Source organism: Bos mutus, chromosome 6 (assembly GCF_027580195.1).
Source record: "Bos mutus isolate GX-2022 chromosome 6, NWIPB_WYAK_1.1, whole genome shotgun sequence".
NCBI lineage: Eukaryota > Metazoa > Chordata > Mammalia > Artiodactyla > Bovidae > Bos > Bos mutus.
In genome coordinates, this window is record NC_091622.1 from 77,019,314 (window position 1) to 77,045,301 (window position 25,988).

General features: G+C 32.8%; 1 protein-coding gene across 6 annotated transcripts in view; it reads left to right on the forward strand.

Moving 5' to 3' along the window:
* The window catches only part of ADGRL3 (adhesion G protein-coupled receptor L3), a 956,872-nt gene that overhangs the window by 346,634 nt on the left and 584,250 nt on the right, over positions 1-25,988 (forward strand). For all 6 annotated transcript variants that reach the window (XM_070372463.1, XM_070372465.1, XM_070372461.1 and 3 more), the window contains one exon: positions 20,638-20,856. In XM_070372463.1, coding sequence (XP_070228564.1) covers positions 20,802-20,856 — 55 coding nt within the window. In that variant the 5' untranslated portion in view covers positions 20,638-20,801. The remainder of the gene's footprint in view (positions 1-20,637; positions 20,857-25,988) is intronic.

Below are 25,988 nucleotides of genomic sequence, written 5' to 3' on the forward strand. Positions count from 1 at the left end.
TAGAATTCAAAGAAACTTTTCCATTAACTGTTTTAGTCCCAGGGAATACTGATGTTCTCCACAATGCCATTGTTTCTGCTATGTATTTTCATTTCTGAATCTTTTATATTTAAGAAATCCAGTGTGGGACTATTTGACTCTTTTCTGTTTGAGATGAAGTGAATCATTTCTGTATCTATGTCTTGGATTTGCATGGTGAAATTGTTTTACATTGGATGTTTACTGGCAACATTCAGCAAATTTTCCCTTAAGTACTAATTTGTAATAATACATCCATTTCCATCTAAGATTTTTAAAGGTGCCTGTGAGGACACATGTGTGTATGTCTTATGTTCAAATGAAATAATAATATTATTTCAGGTAATATTTCAATGATGTAGAAAATGTATAGATACACTGTAAAAAATGTTCTTTTCTTTCTATAGCATGGGTCACATAGGAAATATTCATTGTCTTTTCACTGTTTGATTGGTTGGTTAATATTTGTTGGTATACTTCAGCTGAACTGGTGAAGTTTTTCCTTTTTTTTTCTTAGTTATGGGCAGATTAACTCTATACAAGATTGTCAAATAGATGCCCCTTTGACATCTTGATTCCCAAATAATTTTTTTCTTTTTTGACACCAGGCTCCCAAACAGATTGAAATTTTTCTGTTAGAAGAAAGTTAATAAACCACAAATACCTTAGTATAAATCAACTACCCATGCTTTGTTGTTATTGTTGTTCAGTCACGGAACCTTTCGAGCTCTTTGTGACCCATGGGCTGCAGCATGCCAGGCTTTGCTTTCCTTCACTATTGCACTGAGTTTGATCAAACTCATATCCATTGAGTCAGTGATGCCATCCTACCATTTCATTCTCTGTCACCTGTTTCTCCTCCTACCCTCAATCTTTCCCAGCATCAGAGTCTTTTCCAGAGTAGACTCTTTGCATCAGGTGGCCAAAGTATAGGAGACTCAGTCAGTCCTTCCAATGAATATTCAAGGTTGATGTCCTTTCAGTTCAGTTGCAAAGTTATGGGCAACTCTTTGTGACCCCCCGGACTGTAACACACCAGGCTTCCCTGTCCATTACCAACTCCCGGAGCTTGCTCAAACTCATGTCCATCCAGTCAGTGATGCCATCCAGCCATCTCATCTTCTGTCTTCCCCTTCTCCTGCTTTCAATCTTTCCCAGCATCAGGGTTTTTTTTCCTAAGGAGTCAGTTCTGGGCATCAGGTGGCCGAAGTATTGGAGTTTCAGCTTCAGCAAGTGTCCTTCCAATGAATATTCAGGGCTGATTTCCTTTACGATTGACTGGTTTGATCTTGCAATCCAAGGGACTCTCAAGAGTCTTCTCCAGCACCACAGTTCAAAACTATCAATTCTAAAGTACTGAACCTTCGTTATGATCTCTCACATCAGTACATGAGAACTGGAAAAATTAAAAAGCAACAACAACAAAACAACCATAGCTTTGACTGTATGGACTTTTGTTGGCAAAGTGTTGTCTCTGCTTTTTAATCACTGACCTGGTTTGTCATAGCTTTCCTTCTACAGAGCAAAAGTCTTAAGTTCATGGCTGCATTCACCACCCACAGTGATTTTGGAGCTGAAGAAAATAAACTGTCACTGCTTTCACTCTTTCTCCTTTTATTTACCATGAAGTGATTGGACTGGATGCTATGATCTTAGTTTTTTCACTGTTGAGTTTTAAGTTAGCTTTTCCATTCTTCTCTTCACCCTCGTTAACAAGCTCTTTAGTTCCTCTTTACTTTCTGATATGAGAGTGATATCATCTGCATCTGAGGTTGTTAATATATCTCCCTACAATCTTGATTCCGGCTTGTGATTTATCCAGCCTGGCAATTTTGCATGATGTACTCTGCAAAGAAGATAAATAAGGAGGGTGACAATATACAGGCTTGTCATACTCCTTTCCCATTTTTGAACTAGATTGTTCTATTTCTGGTTCTAACTGTTGCTTCTTAACCAGCATACAGATTTTTCAGGAGACAGATAAGGTGATCTGGTGTTCCAATCTCTTTAAGAACTTTCCTTGTTCATTGTCATCCACACAAAGTCTTTAGAGTAGTCAATGAAGAAAAAGCAGATGTTTTTCTGGAACTCCCTTACTTTCTCCATAATCCAATGAATGTTGGAAATTTGATCTCTGGTTTGAGAGTGTATTTATCTGTGTGTTTTTTTTTTCTTCCTGTTTTATTAGATAAAATTGACATACAACTGAACATTAAGTTGTACAGCATAATGATTTTATATATATATAAATTTCATATGAATATAAAAATTATTTATATATAAAACATATATATAAATGATTTATATATATGTTATGATACATATATATACTGCTACTGCTAAGTCACTTCAGTTGTGTCCGACTCTGTGTGACCCCATAGATGGCAGCCTACCAGGTTCCCCTGTCCCTGAGATTCTCTAGGCAAGAACACTGGAGTGGGTTGCCATTTCCTTCTCCAATGCATGAAAGTGAAAAGTGAAAGTGAAGTCATTCAGTCATGTCCGACCCTCAGTGACCCCAGAACTGCAGCTCTCCAGGCTCCTCCATCCATGGGATTTTCCAGGCAAGAGTACTGGAGTGGGTTGCCATTGCCTTCTCCGATATATCATATATATATATGTTTATTTTTATATATATATATATAAAATATAATGATTGCCACAATAAATTTAGTGAACATCTATTGCCTCATACTGGTATAATAATTAAAGCGATTCTTTTTTTTGGCAATGAGAACTCTTAGGATTTACTCTGTTGATAATTTTCATAGATAAATACAACAGAGTTAATTATATTGATTGTGCATTATATCTCTAGTATTCATTTATCTTATAACTGTAACTTTGTGTCTTTTGACTACCTTTGTCCCCATACAAAGATACTAAATTGTTATTGACTATGTTACCCCCCTGTACATTTCATCCTTCTAACTCATTTATTTTGTAATTAGAAGAATCAGATACTAAACTATACATTTTCATTAAAGGTAATAAATAAGACTTAACATAAAGAAAAAAAGAAAGAGACCCTTTTCAAAAGGCCATTATTTTATTTGCCTAAATAATCTTATTGCTTTACAAAGAAAAATAATTATCTGCCTTTTATTTTAAGAGGTTTAGGAAAGAAAAATAAGGGCTATAAGCTTTGTTTTTAAACTGTGTTATGTTTCATGAATAACATTAAAAATTATTGCAATGGTAAATATTCCTAAAAGCAAGACTATGTTTCTTTGGAAATTCAAGTTTCTGAGATACTCAGAGCATACCTTATTTTTTTTAATATCCTTGAAAGGTAAATCAATGTCTCCAAAACAAGAAGAAATAGTCTTTTGGGTGCTTTCAAGTATATCTTATTCAGTAGTCATAGATATACTAGGAAATGAAAAAGCCAGAACATAGATAATTGTTGCTTCTAAAAAGTAAAGTTTTGTAATTATTCTAATTCACAAAATTTTAACTGCTCCAAAGTTAGTGCAAATATAGTTATTGTTTCAAAAAATATTTTTAACCTAAAGATGCCTCAGCAGTTTGCATGATAGAAAATCATGTACTTTGGTTCTTTATCTGCCTTCACTATGAATTATATTAGAAGAATAGTTAAATAAAATGTTGGTTAAAAAGGTCCAGATATTACTGTGTATAGTAGTCTTCCAGCTTTGTTGTTTCTGATGGATTTTCCATCACAGTTGATCTGTGTTTCTTTACTATATTTCTAGCTAGAGCCAAGTGTTGAACAATGATGCTATATATCTTTTTTGTACAATTTGCCAATTTTGGTTATTTTAGAACCTAGGTGTTCCTGAATTGTCCTTGTGAATCATCACCATTCTGCAGAGAAAGGACTGAAGAAAGAAATGATTTATGTACTGAAGCATCAATGTGATTTTTAAACTACATAACTCAAAGATATTTTTACCAAAGACAGGGAGAAAAGCTTTTTCTAGGAGATCAAAACTGCAGTATCTTTAAATAAATAGAAGCCATTAAGCCATTTTAGAAATATTAATTATTAAGAAAGTCAAATTTTATGAAGAAAGTTTTTTACAGGCAATATCTTAAATAGTACTCTTTGTCCCAATAATTTTAGGCAGCTACTTTTGTACTGCTCGTTTCCAAGTTTTGTTTCCTTATGCTTTTTCAATTGCATAGTTTCTAGAATGGATTACTTTTAGCCTAAACTCAGTTAAATATAACTTAGAAGTACTTCTATAGCATCCTCTTATCTAATGGGAAATAAAAAAACAGTTACTGTATATAAAAGAGTATCTTGCTCAAATTTCATTTGATTTCATTGATGTGTGTAGATTTTGAACACTTTGAAAAGTATAGACAACCAGAGGATGGAATGTAAAGACTTCTAGGTGAGATGTGTATGCTTTGTGTGGCTTGGTCTTCATGCATTTTCACAGTTCTTAATGGGACTATTTTTTTCCACAACAACAAGAACAACTTGGTTATTCTTCCCACTAAACAAGACTCTCTTTTTTTCCTTTGTTTTTATCAGGTGTCTTAATTAAATCACCATATTTGATTTAATTATCTTTCTACATCAGAAAATGTGTGCTGTTATTTGTGTAGACATCTTTAGGAGTCATTCAGTTTAATTTTTTAAATGAAAATTCTTGACATTATTATAATTTAAGATGACACTTATTTTTATCATTATAAAATATTCCAGATATATAGAAAGTACACTGAGAGTTAGAAATTGACTATTTGAATGATAAGTTTCCAGTACTCTTGCCTGGAAAATCCCATGGACTGAAAAGCCTGGTAGGCTACAGACCATGGGGTCCCAAAGAGTCGGACAGGATTGAGCGACTTCACTTTCACTTTGTTTTATCTATTCATATGCATTCTGTTTTATTAGGTTACTAAAATAATAATATTTATTGAATAAAATGAATATGATAAAATCTATGTTATCATTGTATTAATATTATATGATATTTATATAAATTATGTTACATATATATGAATCAATAAATTAGTATATTAATGACTAAGTATAATAAGTTCTGTTATAAAATTCTTTAATTATGGGAATCTTAACAGAACCTGACTTACTGACTTACTTTTTTTTTATTTGTCTAAATACGTCCTTTATTATTCTATAGTTAAGGATATTACTGAAACCTGTTTAGGGTTTCCTTTTCTGTTGAGGTACTGCCACTAGGAAATTTTCAATTTCTTTCTTTTCCTTGACATTTTCTTTCCCAGGCTGTTGGTTACTGATTCCCAGATGTAATTGCTTTTTAGATTTTTCCAATGTTGCTCAGGTCAGCTTCTATAGTGATAGGGCTAGAAATATGATGAATGGAACATAAAGATGATTTCATTCTTGTTTTGTTTAATTCCTGTTGACTGTTTTGCCTACTAGTTAAACCCTGGAAGTTGAGGAAATGTTGCTGATATGAAAATACATTTCTTTACCCTAAGCAGCAATACCCATAGCTCCATCATATACTTGTTTTATGATTCCTGAAGAATAGATGTTATAATGATTATTATTTCTACTAAATTATATATATTTTATTATAAAGATTAAATAGAGTTTAGATATAATTTTCTTCCCCATGAAGAATATACTTTGAGGTACAAGCAGCTGTCTTAAAAGTTGAGTTTTGTAAAATGACTGTATCATAATTTGGTAGCTACCTGTAAATGCTAAATCATCAAAATATTAATATAAAAATGTATTGATGCATTCAAATTTTTAATCTGTGTTTTGGTGTTGTATTAAACCAGACTATGGTAGCTATTGATTTTAAAACCATTAAGTGTATATTTAAATAAACTCTCAGTCATATTAAAGTTACAGCATAAATATTGCATCATATGCTACAACCTTAGAAACTCTCCCTTAGCATTAATGGTCCCTGACTCCCTTTGGGTATTTCAGGAATTGATACTCCATAATGGGCCATTAAGGAAGATGTTTAATTTGAGACCTATCCAGGTGCACCCTACTGAGATGAGATAATTTCAAAACCTCTGATTTTCCTCCCGCCTAGTTACTACTGATACACTAACTGCAAGGAATGAAACATAGCAAAGTTATCTGTATGACTCTTAAAGGGCACTACATTTCTTTCATAATCTCAAGAACAAGGCATGTAGAATATATAGATATCCTTATGTTAGGAGGTTCTAAAGGAATTATTTTTAGACCTTATCTGTTACACATTTTTTTTAATCCACTATTGTATAGTAATCTCTTTATTATCAATACTTGTTTAAACTTCTTTTGAAAAGATACATACTGATCTTTTTCTTTTTAATGTGAATATGAAGGGTTTAAAGTCAAACTGTTTATATGAAAGAGATGATTGGGACTGACTAGTCATGATAACTAAACCCCAGTGAAACTCTGATATAAGCATCTAGCTCATAACGAGATTTAGCTCCCCCTGCATTCCACTTGGTTTTGGAAAGTCTTCAAAGAAACTGTAAGTAGATGTGTTTTTTTTTTTTTTTTCTTGTGTGCCTGAAGGAATTGGAATAGAATGATAGAATGAATTTGATATTACTACCTCAGTTCTGTAGCTTTCCTATTCTAGAATTTACTTTTAATTGTCAGTTATTTAGTAACTGTCATTGTTTTCAGAGAAGTAGTGTTAAGATTCCCCACCCTCCCCATTCAGCCTTCTAAACTCATTCTACAGCTTGATATGAGTCTAGCATCTAAGTTGACTTTTAAAGTTTATTGTTCCCAGCTATGCAAATAGCTTTTTACCATTGTCAACTGTATTACTATCTGCATTGGTATGATATTTTTAAATTTTGCTAGAGAAAACATAATCATGTTTTTTATTTCTCCAGCAAACCCTGGTACTTAATTTGTAACTAAAACTTATGCTAGATAGAATATATTATCATGATTGTCAATTATGAAGTACCCAGGTGATTTCAGTTATAAAATTGTCAAAAAGAAAGCAACATAAAACAATACTAATCTATCCCAATCATGGAATCAGGGCAGAAAATAAAAATCCAATAAATATTAGAAATGTTTGAGGTTCATGACCTAATCACCTCTCAAAGCCCTCACCTACAAATTCCATCACATTGGTATTTGTATTCAACATATAACTCCTTGGGGAAGGGGGACAAACATGCAGTTTATAGTATGTAGGTTGTAGAGTCAGTAGTCAATGGGAGTGATGAGAGAGAGTAGGATCTTAAGAATGAAAGTACACACCATGTGTCTAGACTGCTGCTGCTGCTAAGTCGCTTCAGTCGTGTCCGACTCTGTGCGACCCCATAGATGGCAGCCCACCAGGCTTCCCCGTCCCTGGGATTCTCTAGGCAAGAACACTGGAGTGGGTTGCCATTTCCTTCTCCAATGCATGAAAGTAAAAAGTGAAAGTGAAGTCGCTCAGTCATGTCCAACTCTTAGCGACCCCATGGACTGCAGCCTACCAGGCTCCTCTGTCCATGGGATTTTCCAGGCAAGAGTAATGGAGTGGGGTGCCATTGCCTTCTTTATTCAGGTGCAAATCTGAGCATGTTTATTTTTAGCTTTGTGACCTCAGCAAACTCTTTAACCTCTTGGTCTTGCAATTTCCTCATTTGCCAGTTAGGAAAAGCAATAGCCCCTTTATTTGAAGTTGTTACAGAATTAATATTAATGTTTATTTTTAAAATAAATTAAGGGTATTACAACAGTACCTGATAGTAAGGAATCAGTAAATGTTCATTGTTATTATGAGGAGGACTATTATTTTGCCTCATGCTCTAGATTTTGGAACAGATTCACCTCCTCCTGTCAGAAGTAGAATTACTTACTTTGAAATAGAAACCCGATGAATCTGCATGTGTTAAATATAGCTTGCTTGCCTTTGTTAATTTCTACTTCCCTTGGAAATAGAAACCAGTCCTTGAATATTATCATAAATGACATTATAAAACAGTTGTTGATTTTTTGAATATCCTTTTAAATAATGGCTGTGTTCATCAGGCTTATTTTTAACAGCTAATATTGATGATAAAAGTTTGAGATTCTATTGATGACAAAAGTTTTCATTTGTAGAGACCATAGTATCTATTTTACAAATCATCTACATGAAATGAGTGTGAGATCTAGTTTTAAGTTTTCCTTATCTCATTTCAAATAGCATTATTTCTCAAACTGGTTGCATTAATGCTATTATTTATACTTAGGTTAATTTCAAACTCACTGATTTTATTTCCTATTGAACATATCAATGGAGGCAAATATCTTATCCAAAGCCTATTGGAAATAACCAGATGCTTTGTAGAATCTCAGGGAAAAGGTTAATTCAAGGACACTTTGCAAGGAAATGATCCTTAGTAAAACATCAATCTATTTCATGGCTAAATGATATGCTGCCCTAAAGCTAAAAATAGCATTGCTCATTAAATCCAAATTTGTTCCCAAACATTAATAGACACTTGTTAGATCATAACATCATCTGAAAGACAATTAGATGGGACTTTTACTCTAGAGGACTTTCTTATAAAAGTTACCTTTCTGGATTACCTGTTTTCTTACATAATATCAAATTATATTTGAAATATAATTATAAGGCAATATGTGTTTTACTTAAGCAGTAGAAAATACTTTGTTAGGATTTCAGACAATGGGTAGAGACTTAGCATTTCATTGTTTGAAAAGTGTGGTGGGTAAATTAAAAAAATTAATTGAATACAAATGGATCTTTTTTCTTATCACTTTGTAACTTGTGGGACAATAGTAGGGAAGGAATGAGGAAAGAATGAAGACTTCAGGAAAGTTATAGTGAAAATGTAGTTTTACTTTTGGACTATTCTAACTCTAATGTTTTTTTCCTGTATCTTCTTAACTATCTTCTATTTTTTTCTTTTTCTTTTTCATCCTGATTTATTCTTTTTCTTTCCACCCTTACAAAATATATAACTTTGATATTCTGTAATATGAGAAATCGTTGTCTTGACTTTCTTCAAGTAATCTATACTTTAAATCACAGTTCTACACTTGGAGGTGACTGTGAACTCCCAAAGTTCATACTCTGGTAATATTGTTACTAATACCACTAGCCTAATTTTCTTTCCTCTCCATTTTTTTTCTCCGTATGCCAGGACGAATTTGATCTTCTAAAAGTGTGGTGTTTACATTATACTTTCTGATTCTATCCCAGTTCTCACACAACCAATCATCCATTCCTATTGACCACTCTTCTGTCTCAGTCACCACCAAATGTAATCTCTTTTACCATTTATAATCCTACTTTTGAATATAAAACCCTTCATTAAATCAAAACATGGATTTTTCTTACATTTTGAATGCCTGCTCTTGCCAGGTATCTTTATAGGTCATGTATGTGTATAACTTTTATTTAAGCCTTCTAACCATATGGTGGAATAAGTATTAATTTTATGTGTGAACATTAGAGTATAGAAAAATTAAGTCATCTGCCTGTGGTCCTACAGCTCACAGCTTGAAGAGAGAACTTTAAAACTTTCTCACTCCAAAGCTCATATTATGCCTTCTATTCATGCTGATTCTCATGGCTCTGTTTAATACTTGATAATAGGAGTTTTTTTTTTTTTTTTTTAATGTGCAGAAAAATGGGACTAAGAAAGATATGGCCGCTTCTGGTTCTAGGTCAATTCAAACATATACTTAGTGTATGTGGAATTTCTTCCAGGTTGTATTTGTCTTGAATGTGTTATAAAATATACATCTGAACAGATAAGTAGCAGAGTTAAACACATAGTCTGTTATTTGGTTGTAATACACTTCTGAGTGCATACCACTGCCGTTGTATCTGAAAGTGTGGTAATTTTCTGAAATCAGTATTTTATCTCAGATAGCATAACAGCTGCTTAGAAATGTTATGCAAGTTTAGAACCCTGATAAATGCATCATATTATGAAAATGAAAAGTCTCTGATATTTTTGTGTGGTGTCATGTTAGGTACTATCTAAATACTAGTTAGTTTATTAATTTGACAGTTCACTTAATACTTCTATTTTATTTAATATCTTAACTCAGTTTCTCTATATCAAACCAAAGATGATTCACATAAATTACTTTCAGAGCAAAATGCTCAAATGTTTAAGAGTAATTTAGAAGATTAAAGAAATTTTTAAATATACTTTGTATAAATATTTGACTTCCCTGGTTGCTCAGATGATAAATAATCTGCCTACAATGTTAGAGACCCAGGTTCAATCCCTGGGTTGGGACGATCCCCTGGAGAAGGGAATGGTTACCCACTCCAGTATTCCTGGGGCTTTCCTGGTGACTCAGAAGGTAAAGAAACTGCCTGCAATTCAGGAGACCTAGGTTTGATCCCTCCGTGGGAAAGATACCCTGGAGAAAGGAAGGGCTACCCACTACAGTATTCTTGCCTGGAGAATTCCGTGAATTGACTAACACTTTCACTGTAAATATATACCCTCATTTTTGAAAGATAATGTTTGCAGTGATTTTTATTTATGCAAATTGTGCTTTTAAAATGAAGAAATTAAAAAAAAATAAAATAAAGAAAATAAAGAAATTCAAATTTCAAAATTCATCATTGGAAACTAAGTAAATTGAATTCAAATTCTTTGTATAGCTTTCACAACCTTTTCTCTTCTACCCAAATCCTTCTTTATATGATATTCCCTTGCTCCTTACTTACTCAGTAGACCTCACATACTAGACAAATTAGAGTTCTATAGCATGCTGTTTTTTATCTGCTCTTAACTTTCTTCATAACAACTCATAACCTAGAAAAATCCTTCTCCAACCACTGTTTAGTCAAATTTTATCTACTCATGCTCTAGCAGAAGTATCCTTACAAACTTAAAAATTCCATAGTCTACTCAAATGTACTCTCATTTGAGAAGTTATATATAATAATTCTTTTGGCAAGCAGCAAGAAAACTTTAAAGAAAAAGTACTCTTTTTAAAGTTTTAGACATTGTGCTGCTACTGCTAAGTCGCTTCAGTCGTGTCCGACTCTGTGCAATCCCATAGACAGCAGCCCACCATGCTCCCCTGTCCCTGGGATTCTCCAGGCAAGACCACTGGAGTGGGTTGCCATTTCCTTCTCCAATGCATGAAAGTGAAAAGTGAAAGTGAAGTCGCTCAGTCCTGTCCGACTCTAAGCAACCCTACGGACTTCAGCCTACCTGGCTCCTCCATCCATGGGATTTTCCAGGCAAGAGTACTGGAGTAGGGTGCCATCGCCTTCTCCATTAGACATTGTAAACTATAGCTAATATTTTAAAAATATGTATTTTACTCAATCTGAACTTTAAACCTTATTTTGCTTCTACTCAGTGATCATTAACACCAGACGTTTAAATATTTTATAGGATGGTGATTGGGAGAAGTTGTGTAATAGTCATCTAATTTTTCATTTTACTGCTCTACTTCTTTTCCCTAAAAGTTAATTATAACTTGGAGCATCCATTCACAGCAGAATGAGTCTTCCATGTAGAACCATGTTAGAAAGACATGTTTGTGAGAATAGATACCATGTATCGTTTTATAGGACATGGATTATGGAGCACTGACCTGTATGTGCTTATGATAAATCATGGAAATATTGCCATATTAAATTTGAATATTTAGCACTTAAACTCCTTATCTAAGCATCCATGCATAATTAAATACTCTATTTGAAATATATTTTCCATCCTTGTTAAATATTTCTCAGAAACACTTGATTCTTTTTGGTTAATATGGATAAACTTTTTTTGAAAATGTATCACTTTCATTAAGTTACCATATGTCAGTTTTATATTGCTAAGAAGTTAATATTTGTTAATGAATGTAATTGCAAATCATTCAAATTTCAAAATCTGTCTAATAACCTGGAAGAATACAGATTACACTCAAACAATATTTATAAACATTTCTAAAGTAAGAGGATTTTTTTTTTGGGGGGGAGGGCGGAAATAGCTGCAGTTTAGCTATTTGGAATGGGGAAATGTTGCTGAATGGGAAACTGTTGTTTTATAATTAGCAATGGTGTTATAGGACTATGTATCAATCAGTTATTAAAACAGTGCCACAAGGCATTTTAAACATTCGGCATGTGCCAAACATGTAAAAAAAATCAAGCTCTAAAAATACTTAAATGGCAAACATGTAAATATATAAAATGAAATGTGGATTAATATAAATTTTTAAGGTAGATATGAAATGCAATTTGTAGTTAGCAGAATTTGTAATAAGTGAATATTTAACCGGTGGAACCAATACAATATTGTAAATTAAAAAATAATTAAATAAAAAGAGGATATAAAAACATTGTAAAGAAGATATTATAGTGTCTTTAGTAGGTTATTATGAGGGTAAAGTACAATAATGACATGCAATTTAATTTGGAAAAGATTGAGGTTAAGATATTTTATAGATTAGTTGTTTGTCAGTTGCTTCATTTGCTATTATTTTCTCCCATTCTGAAGGCTGTCTTTTCACCTTGCTAATAGTTTCCTTTGATGTGCAGAAGCTTTTAAGGTTAATTAGGTCCCATTTGTTTATTTTTGCTTTTATTTCCAATATTCTGGGAGGTGGGTCATAGAGGATCCTGCTGTGATGTATGTCGGAGAGTGTTTTGCCTATGTTCTCCTCTAGGAGTTTTATAGTTTCTGGTCTTACGTTTAGATCTTTAATCCATTTTGAGTTTGTTTTTGTGTATGGTGTTAGAAAGTGGTCCAGTTTCATTTTTTTTACAAGTGGTTGACCAGATTTCCCAGCACCACTTGTTAAAGAGATTGTCTTTAATCCATTGTATATTCTTGCCTCCTTTGTCAAAGATAAGGTGTCCATATGTGCATGGATTTATCTCTGGGCTTTCTATTTTATTCTATTGATCAATATTTCTGTCTTTGTGCCAGTACCATACTGTCTTGATAACTGTGGCTTTGTAGTAGAGCCTGAAGTCAGGTAGATTGATTCCTCCAATTCCATTCTTCTTTCTCAAGATAGCCTTGGCTATTCGAGGTTTTTTGTGTTTACATACAAATTGTGAAATTATTTGTTCTAGCTCTGTGAAGAATACTGTTGGTAGCTTGATAGGGATTGCATTGAATCTATAAATTGCTTTGGGTAGTATACTCATTTTCACTATATTGATTCTTCCAATCCATGAACATGGTATATTTCTCCATCTATTAGTGTCCTCTTTGATTTCTTTCACCAGTGTTTTATAGTTTTCTATATATAGGTCTTTAGTTTCTTTAGGTAGATATATTCCTAAGTATTTTATTCTTTCCGTTGCAATGGTGAATGGAATTGTTTCCTTAATTTCTCTTTCTGTTTTCTCATTATTAGTGTATAGGAATGCAAGGGATTTCTGTGTGTTGATTTTATATCCTGCAACTTTACTATAGTCATTGATTAGTTCTAGTAATTTTCTGGTGGAATCTTTAGGGTTTTCTATGTAGAGGATCATGTCATCTGCAAATAGTGAGAGTTTTACTTCTTCTTTTCCAATTTGGATTCCTTTTATTTCTTTTTCTGCTCTGATTGCTGTGGCCAAAACTTCCAAAACTATGTTGAATAGTAATGGTGAAAGTGGGCACCCTTGTCTTGTTCCTGACTTTAGAGGAAATGCTTTCAATTTTTCACCATTGAGGATAATGTTTGCTGTGGGTTTGTCATATATAGCTTTTATTATGTTGAGGTATGTTCCTTCTATTCCTGCTTTCTGGAGAGTTTTTATCATAAATGGATGTTGAATTTTGTCAAAGGCTTTCTCTGCATCTATTGAGATAATCATATGGTTTTTATTTTTCAATTTGTTAATGTGGTGTATTACATTGATAGCAACTCCTACAGCTCAACTCCAGAAAAATAAACGACCCAATCAAAAAATGGGCCAAAGAACTAGACATTTCTCCAAAGAAGACATACAGATGGCTAACAAACACATGAAAAGATGCTCAACATCACTCATTATCAGAGAAATGCAAATCAAAACCACTATGAGGTACCATTTCACACCAGTCAGAATGGCTGCGATCCAAAAGTCTACAAATAATAAATGCTGGAGAGGGTGTGGAGAAAAGGGAACCCTCTTACACTGTTGGTGGGAATGCAACCTAGTACAGCCACTATGGAGAACAGTGTGGAGATTCCTTAAAAAACTGGAAATAGAACTGCCTTATGATCCAGCAATCCCACTGCTAGGCATACACACTGAGGAAACCAGAAGGAAAAAGAGACATGTGTACCCCAATGTTCATCGCAGCACTGTTTATAATAGCCAGGACATGGAAGCAACCTAGATGCCCATCAGCAGATGAATGGATAAGAAAGCTGTGGTACATATACACAATGGAGTATTACTCAGCCATTAAAAGAATACATTTGAATCAGTTCTAATGAGGTGGATGAAACTGGAGCCTATTATACAGAGTGAAGTAAGCCAGAAGGAAAAACATAAATACAGTATACTAAACACATATATATGGAATTTAGAAAGATGGTAACAATAACTCTGTATACGAGACAGCAAAAGAGACACTGATGTATAGAACAGTCTTATGGACTCTGTGGGAGAGGGAGAGGGTGGGAAGATTTGGGAGAATGGCATTGAAACATGTAAAATATCATGTAGGAAACGAGTTGCCAGTCCAGGTTCGATGCACGATGCTGGATGCTTGGGGCTGGTGCACTGGACGGCCCAGAGGGATGGTATGGGGAGGGAGGAGGGAGGAGGTTTTGGGATGGGGAACACATATATACCTGTGGCGGATTCATTTTGATATTTGGCAAAACTAATACAATTATGTAAAGTTTAAAAATAAAATAAAATTAGAAAAAAAAAAAGATATTTTATAGATATGTAGTTAAGAATAGCTTAAAAGTAGAAGCAACAATTCCAAGATGAATGGCATTCACAGGCTAATACTAATCTTTATTTAGAGTATAGAAAGATAGCAAATATAAAATAAAATTTCAAATATGATTTGAGAAGGATGTATGAAAAAATTAAATTGAGAAAAAATTATGCCATCAGAATTTAAGGTATCAGTTTCCTCAAAGTAAATCAATGTCCAAGTTCAGAAGAACTTTTATTTCAGCAGTAACAAAAAAAATTAGTTTTAGCATATAATTATGCTAGATATGAATTAAGTTTAATCTGAATTAAATAAATTTTATTAAATTTTAATCTGAACAAATAAGGAATTTTCCATGTAATTTATGAGGAAAGATTTTACTTACATAAAGCATTTATAGAATGTTTTCCATATTATGAATTTTTTTAATGTTTAGTTGAAAATGAGTCAAATCACAGTTTCCTAACTATAATCTTAAATATTAGTGATATAAATTAGAACACTTTCATCAACCTCAATTTTTCCTTTATAATATGGTTAAGTGTAATGAAGTTATATAGTTTTGATGGAGGACAGATTACCTAATCAAGATAAATATATTCCTTCCAAGTTTTTGAGAGCTTCTCTGGTGGCTCAGACAGTAAAGAATCTGCCTGCACTGCAGGAGACCCAGGTTTGATCCCTGGGTTGGGAAGATCCCCTGGAGAAGGAAATGGCAACCCACTCCATTATTCTTGCCTGGAGAATTCCATGAACAGAGGAGGTTGATGGGCTACAGTCCATGGGTTGCAAAGAGTCCTTCATGACTGAGCGACTTTCACTCACTCCAGATTTTTGATACCATAACAGGGAAAACTGTCTGCCATCTTCTGATAATCTTTGATATATCTTAAAAACTATCTTTCAGTAGTAATTTTTAAAGCAACTTAATTTTAAATTAATTTAATATGTTTTATTACTAGAAATTAATATCCTAAGTAACATAGTGTATTTCAAACAAGAAGAACATACTGAAAATTCTTTTTAAAAAATAAAATCTTACATTGTCTTAGTATCCATTACTCATTCATAGCTTTCTTTAGGACAGTGTGCATCTCTCTCAAGGAGACTGTGTATGATTTTCCTAAATATGTAAGTGATATTTAAGGTGTGGGAGTCAAGCATATGGTCTGTTCCTCAGTTCTGAAGAAATTAAGGAAACAAAGGAATTGGTGAGTGACAAACAAGCATTGGTAGACATCCATGATGACATGACATCTCTGCATCATGCAATGTGTGTGCTAAGTTGCTTCAGTCTGACTCTGTGGACACTATTGACCATAGCCCCCCAGACTTCTCTGTCCATGGGGATTCTCCAGGCAAGAATACTGGAGGGGCTTGTCATACCCTTCTCCAGGGGCTCTTCCCAAGCCAGGAACTGAACCTGCGTCTCTTACGTCGCCTGCATTCGCATGTGGGTTCTTTACCAGTAGTGCCACCTGGGAAGCCCCAGTAATTTATGGTATGCTAATCTTCTCAGCAAAATACAGGTGTATATTTTTCTCTTATGCAGTTGAAGAAACTGAAATTCAGAGAGCTTTGTAAACTTGCCTAGCACCAGAATGTTCAGTCAGCATGTTTTTAAGTCCTTTGCTGTTTTTTTCAAAAGACTTTTTGGCAAGTTGTGTGTGTGTGTGCACATGTTTCTAGAATATCTCACTTAACACATATCACATTTTGCACAGCACTTTAAATTATTGGTGAGTACACCTTCTGGCATCCATATTTTACTAGAAGTTGTTTAAAAATAGTAATATTTTAGACTTTCAGCCACATTCTCCTATTTTGACCCATAGTATTAACATAGAGCTTTGTACATGGAAAAGTTTAAAGAAATTCTTTAGAGTTGGAAATATATGTTGAACTTGACTTGTCAAATTCTTTTTATTAGTAGTAAATTTTTTTGAGTAATCATTTTGTTCAAGAGTTATTTAATGAGTCTTATATCTTTTCTTGGTTTTTCTCCTTTATGTGTTTTTGAAGAGCTATGTTTCCAAAATGATTTGAGTAAAAATCCCCTTTATATGAAAACTGATTGGTTTGGCTAATAACAATGTGTAATTGGAAAAGAAAAACATTCCAAAAAGTTTTCTTTCTTTCTTTTTTTTAATGTTAGTATTGAAGGAGTAATGGCTTATTTTTCTGTAGATTATCAACAGTCTGGTCTGGAACATTATCTACTAAAATTTCTATGTTATTATTTGTACCTCCAAATTAGCATATTATTGTGGGACTGTGAGTGAAAGGTCCATGGATGGTGAGGCTAGAGTGTGAGAACATGTCACTGTCGTCAAATAACAGCTTCCATTCATCTAAATTCCTTTCCTCACCTCTGTTTACACACAGGTGTTTACATAGTAAACAGTACATGGTTACACTGTAATTGTGAAAACAAATTTTTATGCATAAATCAAGTTCAAAGTAGTCTTAGTAGACATGACTTTATGCCCTGCCATGATATCCTAAAGTAAGTCATTATTATAGATAATCACTTTCTTATACTTCCTATGATTTTCTCCTGTCCCTTCATCAAGTTGAAAATACATGAAATAAACTGCTGGTTTTCACTAAAACTAGACTTAATTTACTTCATAATTGTGTTACTCATATTTCACTATGGAAATAATTTTTTGATTCCTTCAAAGGGTGCAATATTATAATTTGTCCAGTTTCCTTTTAAGCATGTCTATCTTCTTCTTTCTCTTTGTCCCTCTAGACCTACTTCATATATCCATGCTGTTCGTTTGTTCTTTACTCAGCACAATTGGGTAACATGTTAAAGCAAAGCCTAACTCTGTCCTCAAAAACTTGCTATATTTTGTCTATTCCTTTACACAAGTAACACCCCTGATTATGATCATAAGTAAGTAAGTGTTATTCGCTCAGTAGTGCCTGACTCTGCGACCCCATGGACTGCAGCCCACCAGGGTCCTCTTGTCCATTATATTTTCCAGGCAAGGATACTGGAATGGGTTGCCATTTCCTTCTCCAGGGGATTTTCCCAACCCAGGGATCGAACCCGGGTTTCCTGCACTGGAGGCAGATTCTTTACCAACTGAGCTATAAGGGAAGTTCCGTACATCTTGTTTATTTCTACCATAGAGAGAAGAAAGAGCACTGATGTTGGAGGCAGACATTCAGTTTGAAATTCTTGCTCAGTAACATGTCTGATTTCCTTCTCAGTTAGACATGAGACAATATTATCTGCATGATAGATCTGTATGGATAATTTAATCATATAATTGTGTAAATACCTAGAAAATTAGTTGTCATATGAAAAGAACTGAAAAATGTTAATTCTTCTCTTTATATTGAGACTTCATGTATTATGATTTTCCCATTACAGGAGAAGTTGTGGGAGAAATTTTTCTACTTTAATTACATTCTCAATAGTATCCACCAAGGAAGATATTTAGTATATATTTTTGAAATAGTGAATAAATAACTCACCTAGAATAGTTGCTATTAAATTAGTATTGTATATATTTATCTTCTACATATATGTGTGTGTGCGTGTGTTTGTGTGTATTTGTTTATGTACATATACATGTCCCTTGATGCTATAGAGGGGAAGAAAAGATAATTGAATGTTGAGGGGGATTGTTTACTTGTTGATGGGTCAGTCAATTTACGTATCCTTATTTAAGTATCCATAATCATATTCATGTAAAAGAAGGCTATTTTAAATTAGTACCTGCTTTCAAATTTATTTTCAGAAAGAGTTATATACTTGTGACATGACAATTAAATATAAGTTCTAAATGTTTTCTTATAAGTCACAGTGTTAATTAAAAAAACAAGCAAAATGTTACACAGAAATTCTTTTCACATTATTTATCTCAACCTCATTTTTTCTTGTCAATGCTTTCTCTGTTTGTAAAAGTAAAATGTTATGAGAGTGTTTATTATGAGCTTAGTTTTTCTATTATGTCTGTGAGTTTAGAAAGAAAATTATTATATCTGTTGTTTCCAGATTTAGTTTATTCCATGCCTATCTTTACAATTGTGACTCAGTAAATAGTTTTGCTTGAATTTTCAAATGTCTTGCTTCTTACACAACCACATTAAAAAGTAAAAGTAAGATAAAATTGAAAACTCATGAGATGTATAAGAATTGTTAATATATATAGCACTTTCATACTTATTGTTCGGAACAACACATATTTTTATGTATTGCATATAATATATGACAAATTTTAACATAGTTAATGTTCATGTAACCATATGAATTAAGTAACATTGCTTCCCCACCATTAACAGACAGGAAATCAAGGAGCTGAATGCTTAAATGACTTACCCAAAGTCTTAGTACTAGTAGAGTTGTGTGTATGTTAGTTGCTCAGTTGTGCCCGACTCTTTGCAACCCCATGGACTGTAGCCTGCCAGGCTCTGCTGTCCATGGACTTCTCCAGGCAAGAACGCTGGAGTGGGTTGCCATTCCCTTCTCCAGGGGATCATCCCAACCCAAGGACTGAACCTGGGTCTCCTAAATTGCAGGCAGATTTTCTTTACTGTCTGAGCCACCAGGGAAGCCCACTAGTAGAGCTAATAATTCAAATTAGATGGTCTTGCTTCAGAACCTGTGCTCTTACTTACATACTGTGAATAGTAGTGCCAGAAATTCAGATAAATCTGTGTAATTTTGCCTTATAATGAATGCGAGCACTTCAGAAATATTTTCCAATGTGTTTTGATAGAATGAAGGTTATTACAATCCTCAGTAAACTATCTCTATTTTGAATATTTCTTTCCAGAAAAAAATTTAGATTTATACTCAAAATGTGAAATATATTTCACACTATTTCACAATAGTGAAATATATACTATCAATAATTACTTGAATAGAGGGAAAGAGAGAGGAAAGAAAAGAAAGAAAGAAAAGGAATACCTAGTTAGTACTTGATTGATCAGTTTTAAAGATGTTCACTGTAAAAAACAACATCTTCAAAATTGAGGTCGTGTACCTTCAATACTTTTACTTTCTAACATATATATCTGCAAACTTTAAAGAGAGGGCAGCTATATCAGTTTGATTCAGTGAAATAACTTTACAATGCTTAAAATTTTTAGTGTCTTCTATATGTGTTTAACACTTTTAAGCAAAATTCGTCATTTTGAGTTGTAGGATCCTGGAAGATAGGTTGCATGTTTTATTCAATATTTTGCCCTATTTTCTTAGCACTGTACTTTGTAATTTAGAGGACACTCAGTAGACTTTTGCTAAATGAATTGATTATGATTGAGCATAATTAATTAACATAAATTATAATTTTCCCAAATTTAATTACAAAAATAATTAGAAAAGTAATATAGTTAAAATTTAGAATAATTTCTGAATTATTCTCAGGGTCTAGAATGAAAGTAGGACTCATACATTTAACTTTTTTGTTCACACATATAGTAATCATAATGAATGGTTTTTTAAAAACTTTTCTATTATTAGTAAAAATTATATTTGTGGATAATATTTACCCTAAGTAAACACCAAATGTTTAAACCTATTGACAAATTATACAAATTAATTATTATACTAATGAGTATAGTTTATTTATATTAATTTGTCCAGTGAGACTGAATTACTTGTGTCAGTAAGTTTGGGGATTGGGAAATAAATACTGTGGTAATACGTAAGTTAATAATGTCTTTTAGGTTACTTACTTATTTTTATGTATGATGTGTGTATTGATTACAATGAGGAAGGGAGGAGGTATACAGATGTTCTTGTCAGCAAGGAAACTTTCAAGGAAATGATAAAACCTATATTTGATAACTTTTTTTTTTTCTTGTTTGCAGGATTCTGAATTGGGTATTGGTGTTTCTGTTTTGAAGAATATTTCTTTTTGAGCTGTTTTATTTTTAATCATCCATCTTGGGATACAGAAAAAGAATCAGAAAGACACTTATTTTAAGTTTAGAATACTCACTCCTGAGGCATCCTCACTGCCGAGCTCACGACAATGTGGCCATCACAGCTACTAGTCTTCATGATGCTCTTAGCACCGATAATTCATGGTAAGACTTTTAATTATATTTTTCTGTGACACTTAATGTTGTCTTAGTAATTTACATTAGATCCTTTATTTTAAATTTTTGTGCTATGATTTTGCAGTTTTTGCCTACCATGTAATAATAGCTGTAAGTAATGTATTTTAAGCTGTAATAAATAGAATGTTGAGTTTTATTTCTTAAAATACCATTTAAAATGTGTATCTAACCAAATTATTTTTTTAATTTCATGTTTTATTATTTTTATCACCCTTAAAGAGTATCATTTAAATTATTAACTATCATTTATTATGAATTTAAATGACCTGTTTTGCTAAGTAAAATAGCTTTTAATATAGTAAATGCCCTTTCGAAAGAAAACACTCCCAAATTCTACTTTCCTGAACCCAGTAATTATTTGTTTCTGAGTATTTAGTACCATGCTCAATCCTTAACACACAAAATTAAATTGAAACCTCTCATTAAGACAGAATTGTGATATCCCTTTTAACGAGAAAAGAGATAAAAAGCATTATCAAAACAGTATCAACATAAGCAAAAATGTATTTTTCCTGAAACATGCTAATATACTCATAAAAGACTGTATACATGTTCATTTAGACATCTTGGTACTTATAGCATGAGTATGATAGTTAAGAAATAATCTATCTTTCTTTGCAAATTTTTATAAAACATCTAATTAGTCAATAAATAAGCAAAACAAATTCTGTACCACTTAGAATAATATTTATTTAATCCCTCTAAAAATTGCCAGATTAAAGTCTATACATATGTTACTTTTTCCCAATTTAAAGTTTTCTACTGATTATCATTGGTTTTGCCCTCAGATGAAAATGGCATAATACAGTCACTGTCGCATATGTTAATGATAATTATAGCAAAGAAAAAAGGACACAGCTGTACTTGCCACTGCTTAGGAGGTCTCAGAGTATTAGAGTTTAGCAGGCAGCTGAAATGACTTTTTAGCCTCCTTGGCTCATTTTTGGTTTTTAATTGACTGTAGAAATCTATTGTAGTTTTTCAGTGATGCAGTTCTTAAATTGACTCATTCATATGTTTTAACATGAATTGCATTCTACTGTCATTATAAAAATGGGATAAAATCACTTGTCTTTTGATATTTCCCCTAAAGTTTCCCTACTTTCACAACTTTATTTCTAACAAATTGCTATAAGATAGTGCTTTTTTAAAAAATAAAAGTAAAATTATACAACCATCTCATTTTAAACAATGTAAAATTGTTAAATATTTCAAATTTTTCCCTCAATTCTTATACTGATGTGACACTTGCACATTCATATACTTGGGCATGTATAACATTTTGTGATATGGCACAGTATAGGAATTATGTTCTTTTAAACAAATGCTTTTCTAATTGTCAGTGTACCTAAAGATGATTCTACTTAGCCTTTTTGATATTATGAAAATGTCTCACTCGTAAGTTTATTTGAAGATTAAATAAATAGGATATGTAAAAAATCTAGCACAGAACATGACTGATATTAAGTGATTGAACATGTTAATTTCCTTCATCATACTATCTACCCTTCCCGTATATTTTTGTTCTAGTAAATTGTAACAGCTAAGAATTAGCTTACCCTGAGAGCTTCTTCATTTGATACTGATATTCAGGAAAAAAAACTCTTAAGTATATGTACAATTCATGTTTACAAAGTCAGTCTAAAATTGTACTATTAGAGCAAGGTAGGTTAAAAATAGCAGAAATACACATTGTAAGAAAGACTTTCTTTTCAGAGGTGCAGTTTCTGGTCTCCTAAACCTGACACCTACTTTGTACCTCATGGGTCCCAAAGATCACTGAGCCTTACACCATGATTCTTGAGTTGAGACCTGTATTGAACAAGCATACAGAAACACACATATAATCTCTTCAAGCAACTGTAATAAGTATTTAAAAACTAATAAAGTACAGAAACTATTGACCCTGGTATATAAAAATATATAAAATATTTTGACTAAAAAACTAAAATAATGTTTTCATTTTCTGTGAACTACTTTATATCATCCTATGCATATCAGGCTAAACAGTATAGAAACTTTCCACTTATAAACTTTATTCTTATTACCTTGTGTAAGTATTTTAAAATTTTTCACCAGAGAAAATACAAGTCAGTTTTGACTGCCTTCTGTGGAAGGCTTTCTCCATTGCCTTGTGATGCCACTTCAAACTTGTAAATGAAGGGCTCCATGTAAGCAGATTTTTTGAGTTCAGCTTGCTCATAAACAGAAAGTGTGTGTGCCTTTGATCAGTGCAAAAATATAATAGAATTAGACATTTTTGGAGTCCCCACCAGTCTTGGCTTGAAGGAATACCATATAGCTTGAAACCTGAGAGGACTGAAATAAAATAGATGTCTTAGTAATAGAGGTACTTTTTTTCCAAAACATCCCTGGATAGCATGTCCTTGCCTACTGTTGATGCAACGCCTAGCTATATTTCTTCTCCTGATCAGAGAGAATTAACTTTTCTGGACATGACCCAAATTTCTGGCCTTTTCTCGAGAGTATATAATAATGATGACTACTTCCCTGGTGTCTCAGACAGTAAAGAATCCACCTGCAATGCAGGAGACCCGGGTTTGAGACCTAGATCAAGGAGATCACCTGGAGAAGGGAATGTCTACCCACTCCAGTATTCTCGCCTGAAGAATTCCAAGGACAGTGGAGCCTGGCATGTTACAGTCCATGGGGTCACAAAGAGTTGGACATGACTGAGTGACAAGGACATAGTGATTCAATAGCCATAAACTTTAAATGTATTTGGTACAATTAATTATCACAGCATTCTCATGGGTTTAATATTACTTATTATTATCATTACTTTGTATATAACTTTTTATAGTGAAAGTATTGGGGTACCAAGTGACCAAACAACTTGACTAAAGTTGCACATGAGACCCAGAGAGGTCTTAAAATGAAGGATTTAGCTTCTTGAGCTCTGGTCTTAACTGCAGGTAAATAATCAGTTCCTATTAAAGCCATTCTTCCCTGTAGAAAATTCCACATCAGCTCTCCTGGTTCTTGTGAACAGATGAGGTAAAAAGGTAGATTTCTGCCTCTTCCATGTTCTGGGCATAGACCAACTGGGCTTTGAAGTCTTAACAGATCTGAGATAAAATTTAAGCTCTACTGCCTACAAGTTCTGTAACAGTTACTTGGTAAATTAGTTAACAAATAACATTTATCATAGACTGTGAGTCAGATGACTGTGCTAGCTACTAAAGCTATGGTAATGAACAAGGGATTCTAAATTCTTCCCTCAAGCTTATAGTAACTTAAAATTTGTAAGCCTGCTTTTCATCTGTAAGAACAAACACTCCATGTAGGGTTATTTTAAGAAATGAATGATATACACATAGTTCTAACATAGTGCTTGGCACTCAGTTAATCTTTTTTCTGTTTTATTTTCCTACCCCTAATTACTTTGAAATAGAGCTAAACCTCTCAGCATTAGATAAGGAATATATACAATTATCCTTATTCTTACCCTGAGAATTGAAGTCTTTTGCTACTAGAACCTCAGCATTTTGATTTTGCCAGAAAATTTTAATACTAGTATCTAAACAAAATTATTGTCAAACTGATTATATATATCAGATATATATATAAAGACTTAATATATAATTGTCAGTATATTATATTTTAGTATATAATTCTCTATTGTCAGTGGTAGTAGTATGTAATTGTAAGTGATGCATTTTTGCATGATTTCTGCATGGGTAAAATTAGAAACTAAGCTAAATAATTAATTCTGAATAATATTTACACTAGTTGAGTAATCTCCCACATCATCCTAGAGAGTCTGGCTAGTATTTTTATAGGAAAATAAACTTAATTAGTATATCCACATTTTGTGTATATTTATATTTATATATATATATATTTATATATATATATACAACTTTAAACTTAAGAAATGTCTCTGGTTCTATGTTTATCTGTCCATATTTTATGTCTCTGTGTACCTCTGTATTTCTATTTTTCTGTTTTCCATGACTGTGTCTCCTTCCTGTATAACCATAAAATCCTTATCTATAATGCAATGAGACTTGGCAGAAGTAAAGAGAAGTAGTGAAAGCAGATGGCCAGTTCTTTGGTGTTAACTAATGTAGTGTTGCATGAAGATAAAAGACTTTTTTGTTCTAATGATGTGGTTGGGAGCAAGGGAAAATAGAGAGATCAGAGAACAAAAATCCAGTGATACCATGAGCACCTGGGACTCATCCTGACTGGCGGTAAAACAATATCATGGTTCAGTATAGGACCCACACTAGGAGACCTGTTCTTGGGAGGTACGTCACCCAAGCCATAATGGGTTGGGAGTTGAGAAGGTGATTGCGATGCTCAAATATTTTAACTGCATCTTGTGTTCATTAAACTGTACTTAGCAAGTGTATCACAATGATAGAGATAGAAAACAGGATCATTGTAGCTTACTATATGTAAAAGGAAACAGTATTTTTAATGATATCTTTGCAGAAAAAAGTAGAATTTAAAAAATTCTTTCATGAGCCACCATATATGTACTTTTTCCCAAGTTTAATTTGTGTTGGTAAAGTTGCATGTGTATTTATATATTAATGAACTTTAAAGCTAACAAATTAGTTATTATAAACAGTTCTTAGCAGGGACAAAACAATGATCAAACACATATATCTTGTACTATTATGGTTTTTGTAATTTGTTTTATTATGAATCTATTTTTAGTTATAGTAATATTTAATGTGCCAATGATTTAAAATAATAATTCAAAATATTTTAACCTCTAATAATATGTGAAGCTTGAGAAAGTACCAAATTATATTTTACCACAGAAAATATTACCATATAAATTTTTTATGAAGTCATGTTTTATTAATGGTGAAAGTGGTAGGTTGACTTCTAAGCTCTGCTTAGCTATTTTTTTTCTAGAAATTAATCATCCTTTAAATGTTTATAATGCTTGCCAGCCTAGATAATTTGTAATACTTACAGTAATATCACTATCTGTATGGTCAAATATGTTATACTGAGAAATCTTTGTCATCATCATGATACATGAGATTATTGAGAACACATCCAATAGCATCTATTAATGCATTAGCCACTTGGTACTGAAATTCAAAATAAATATTAAT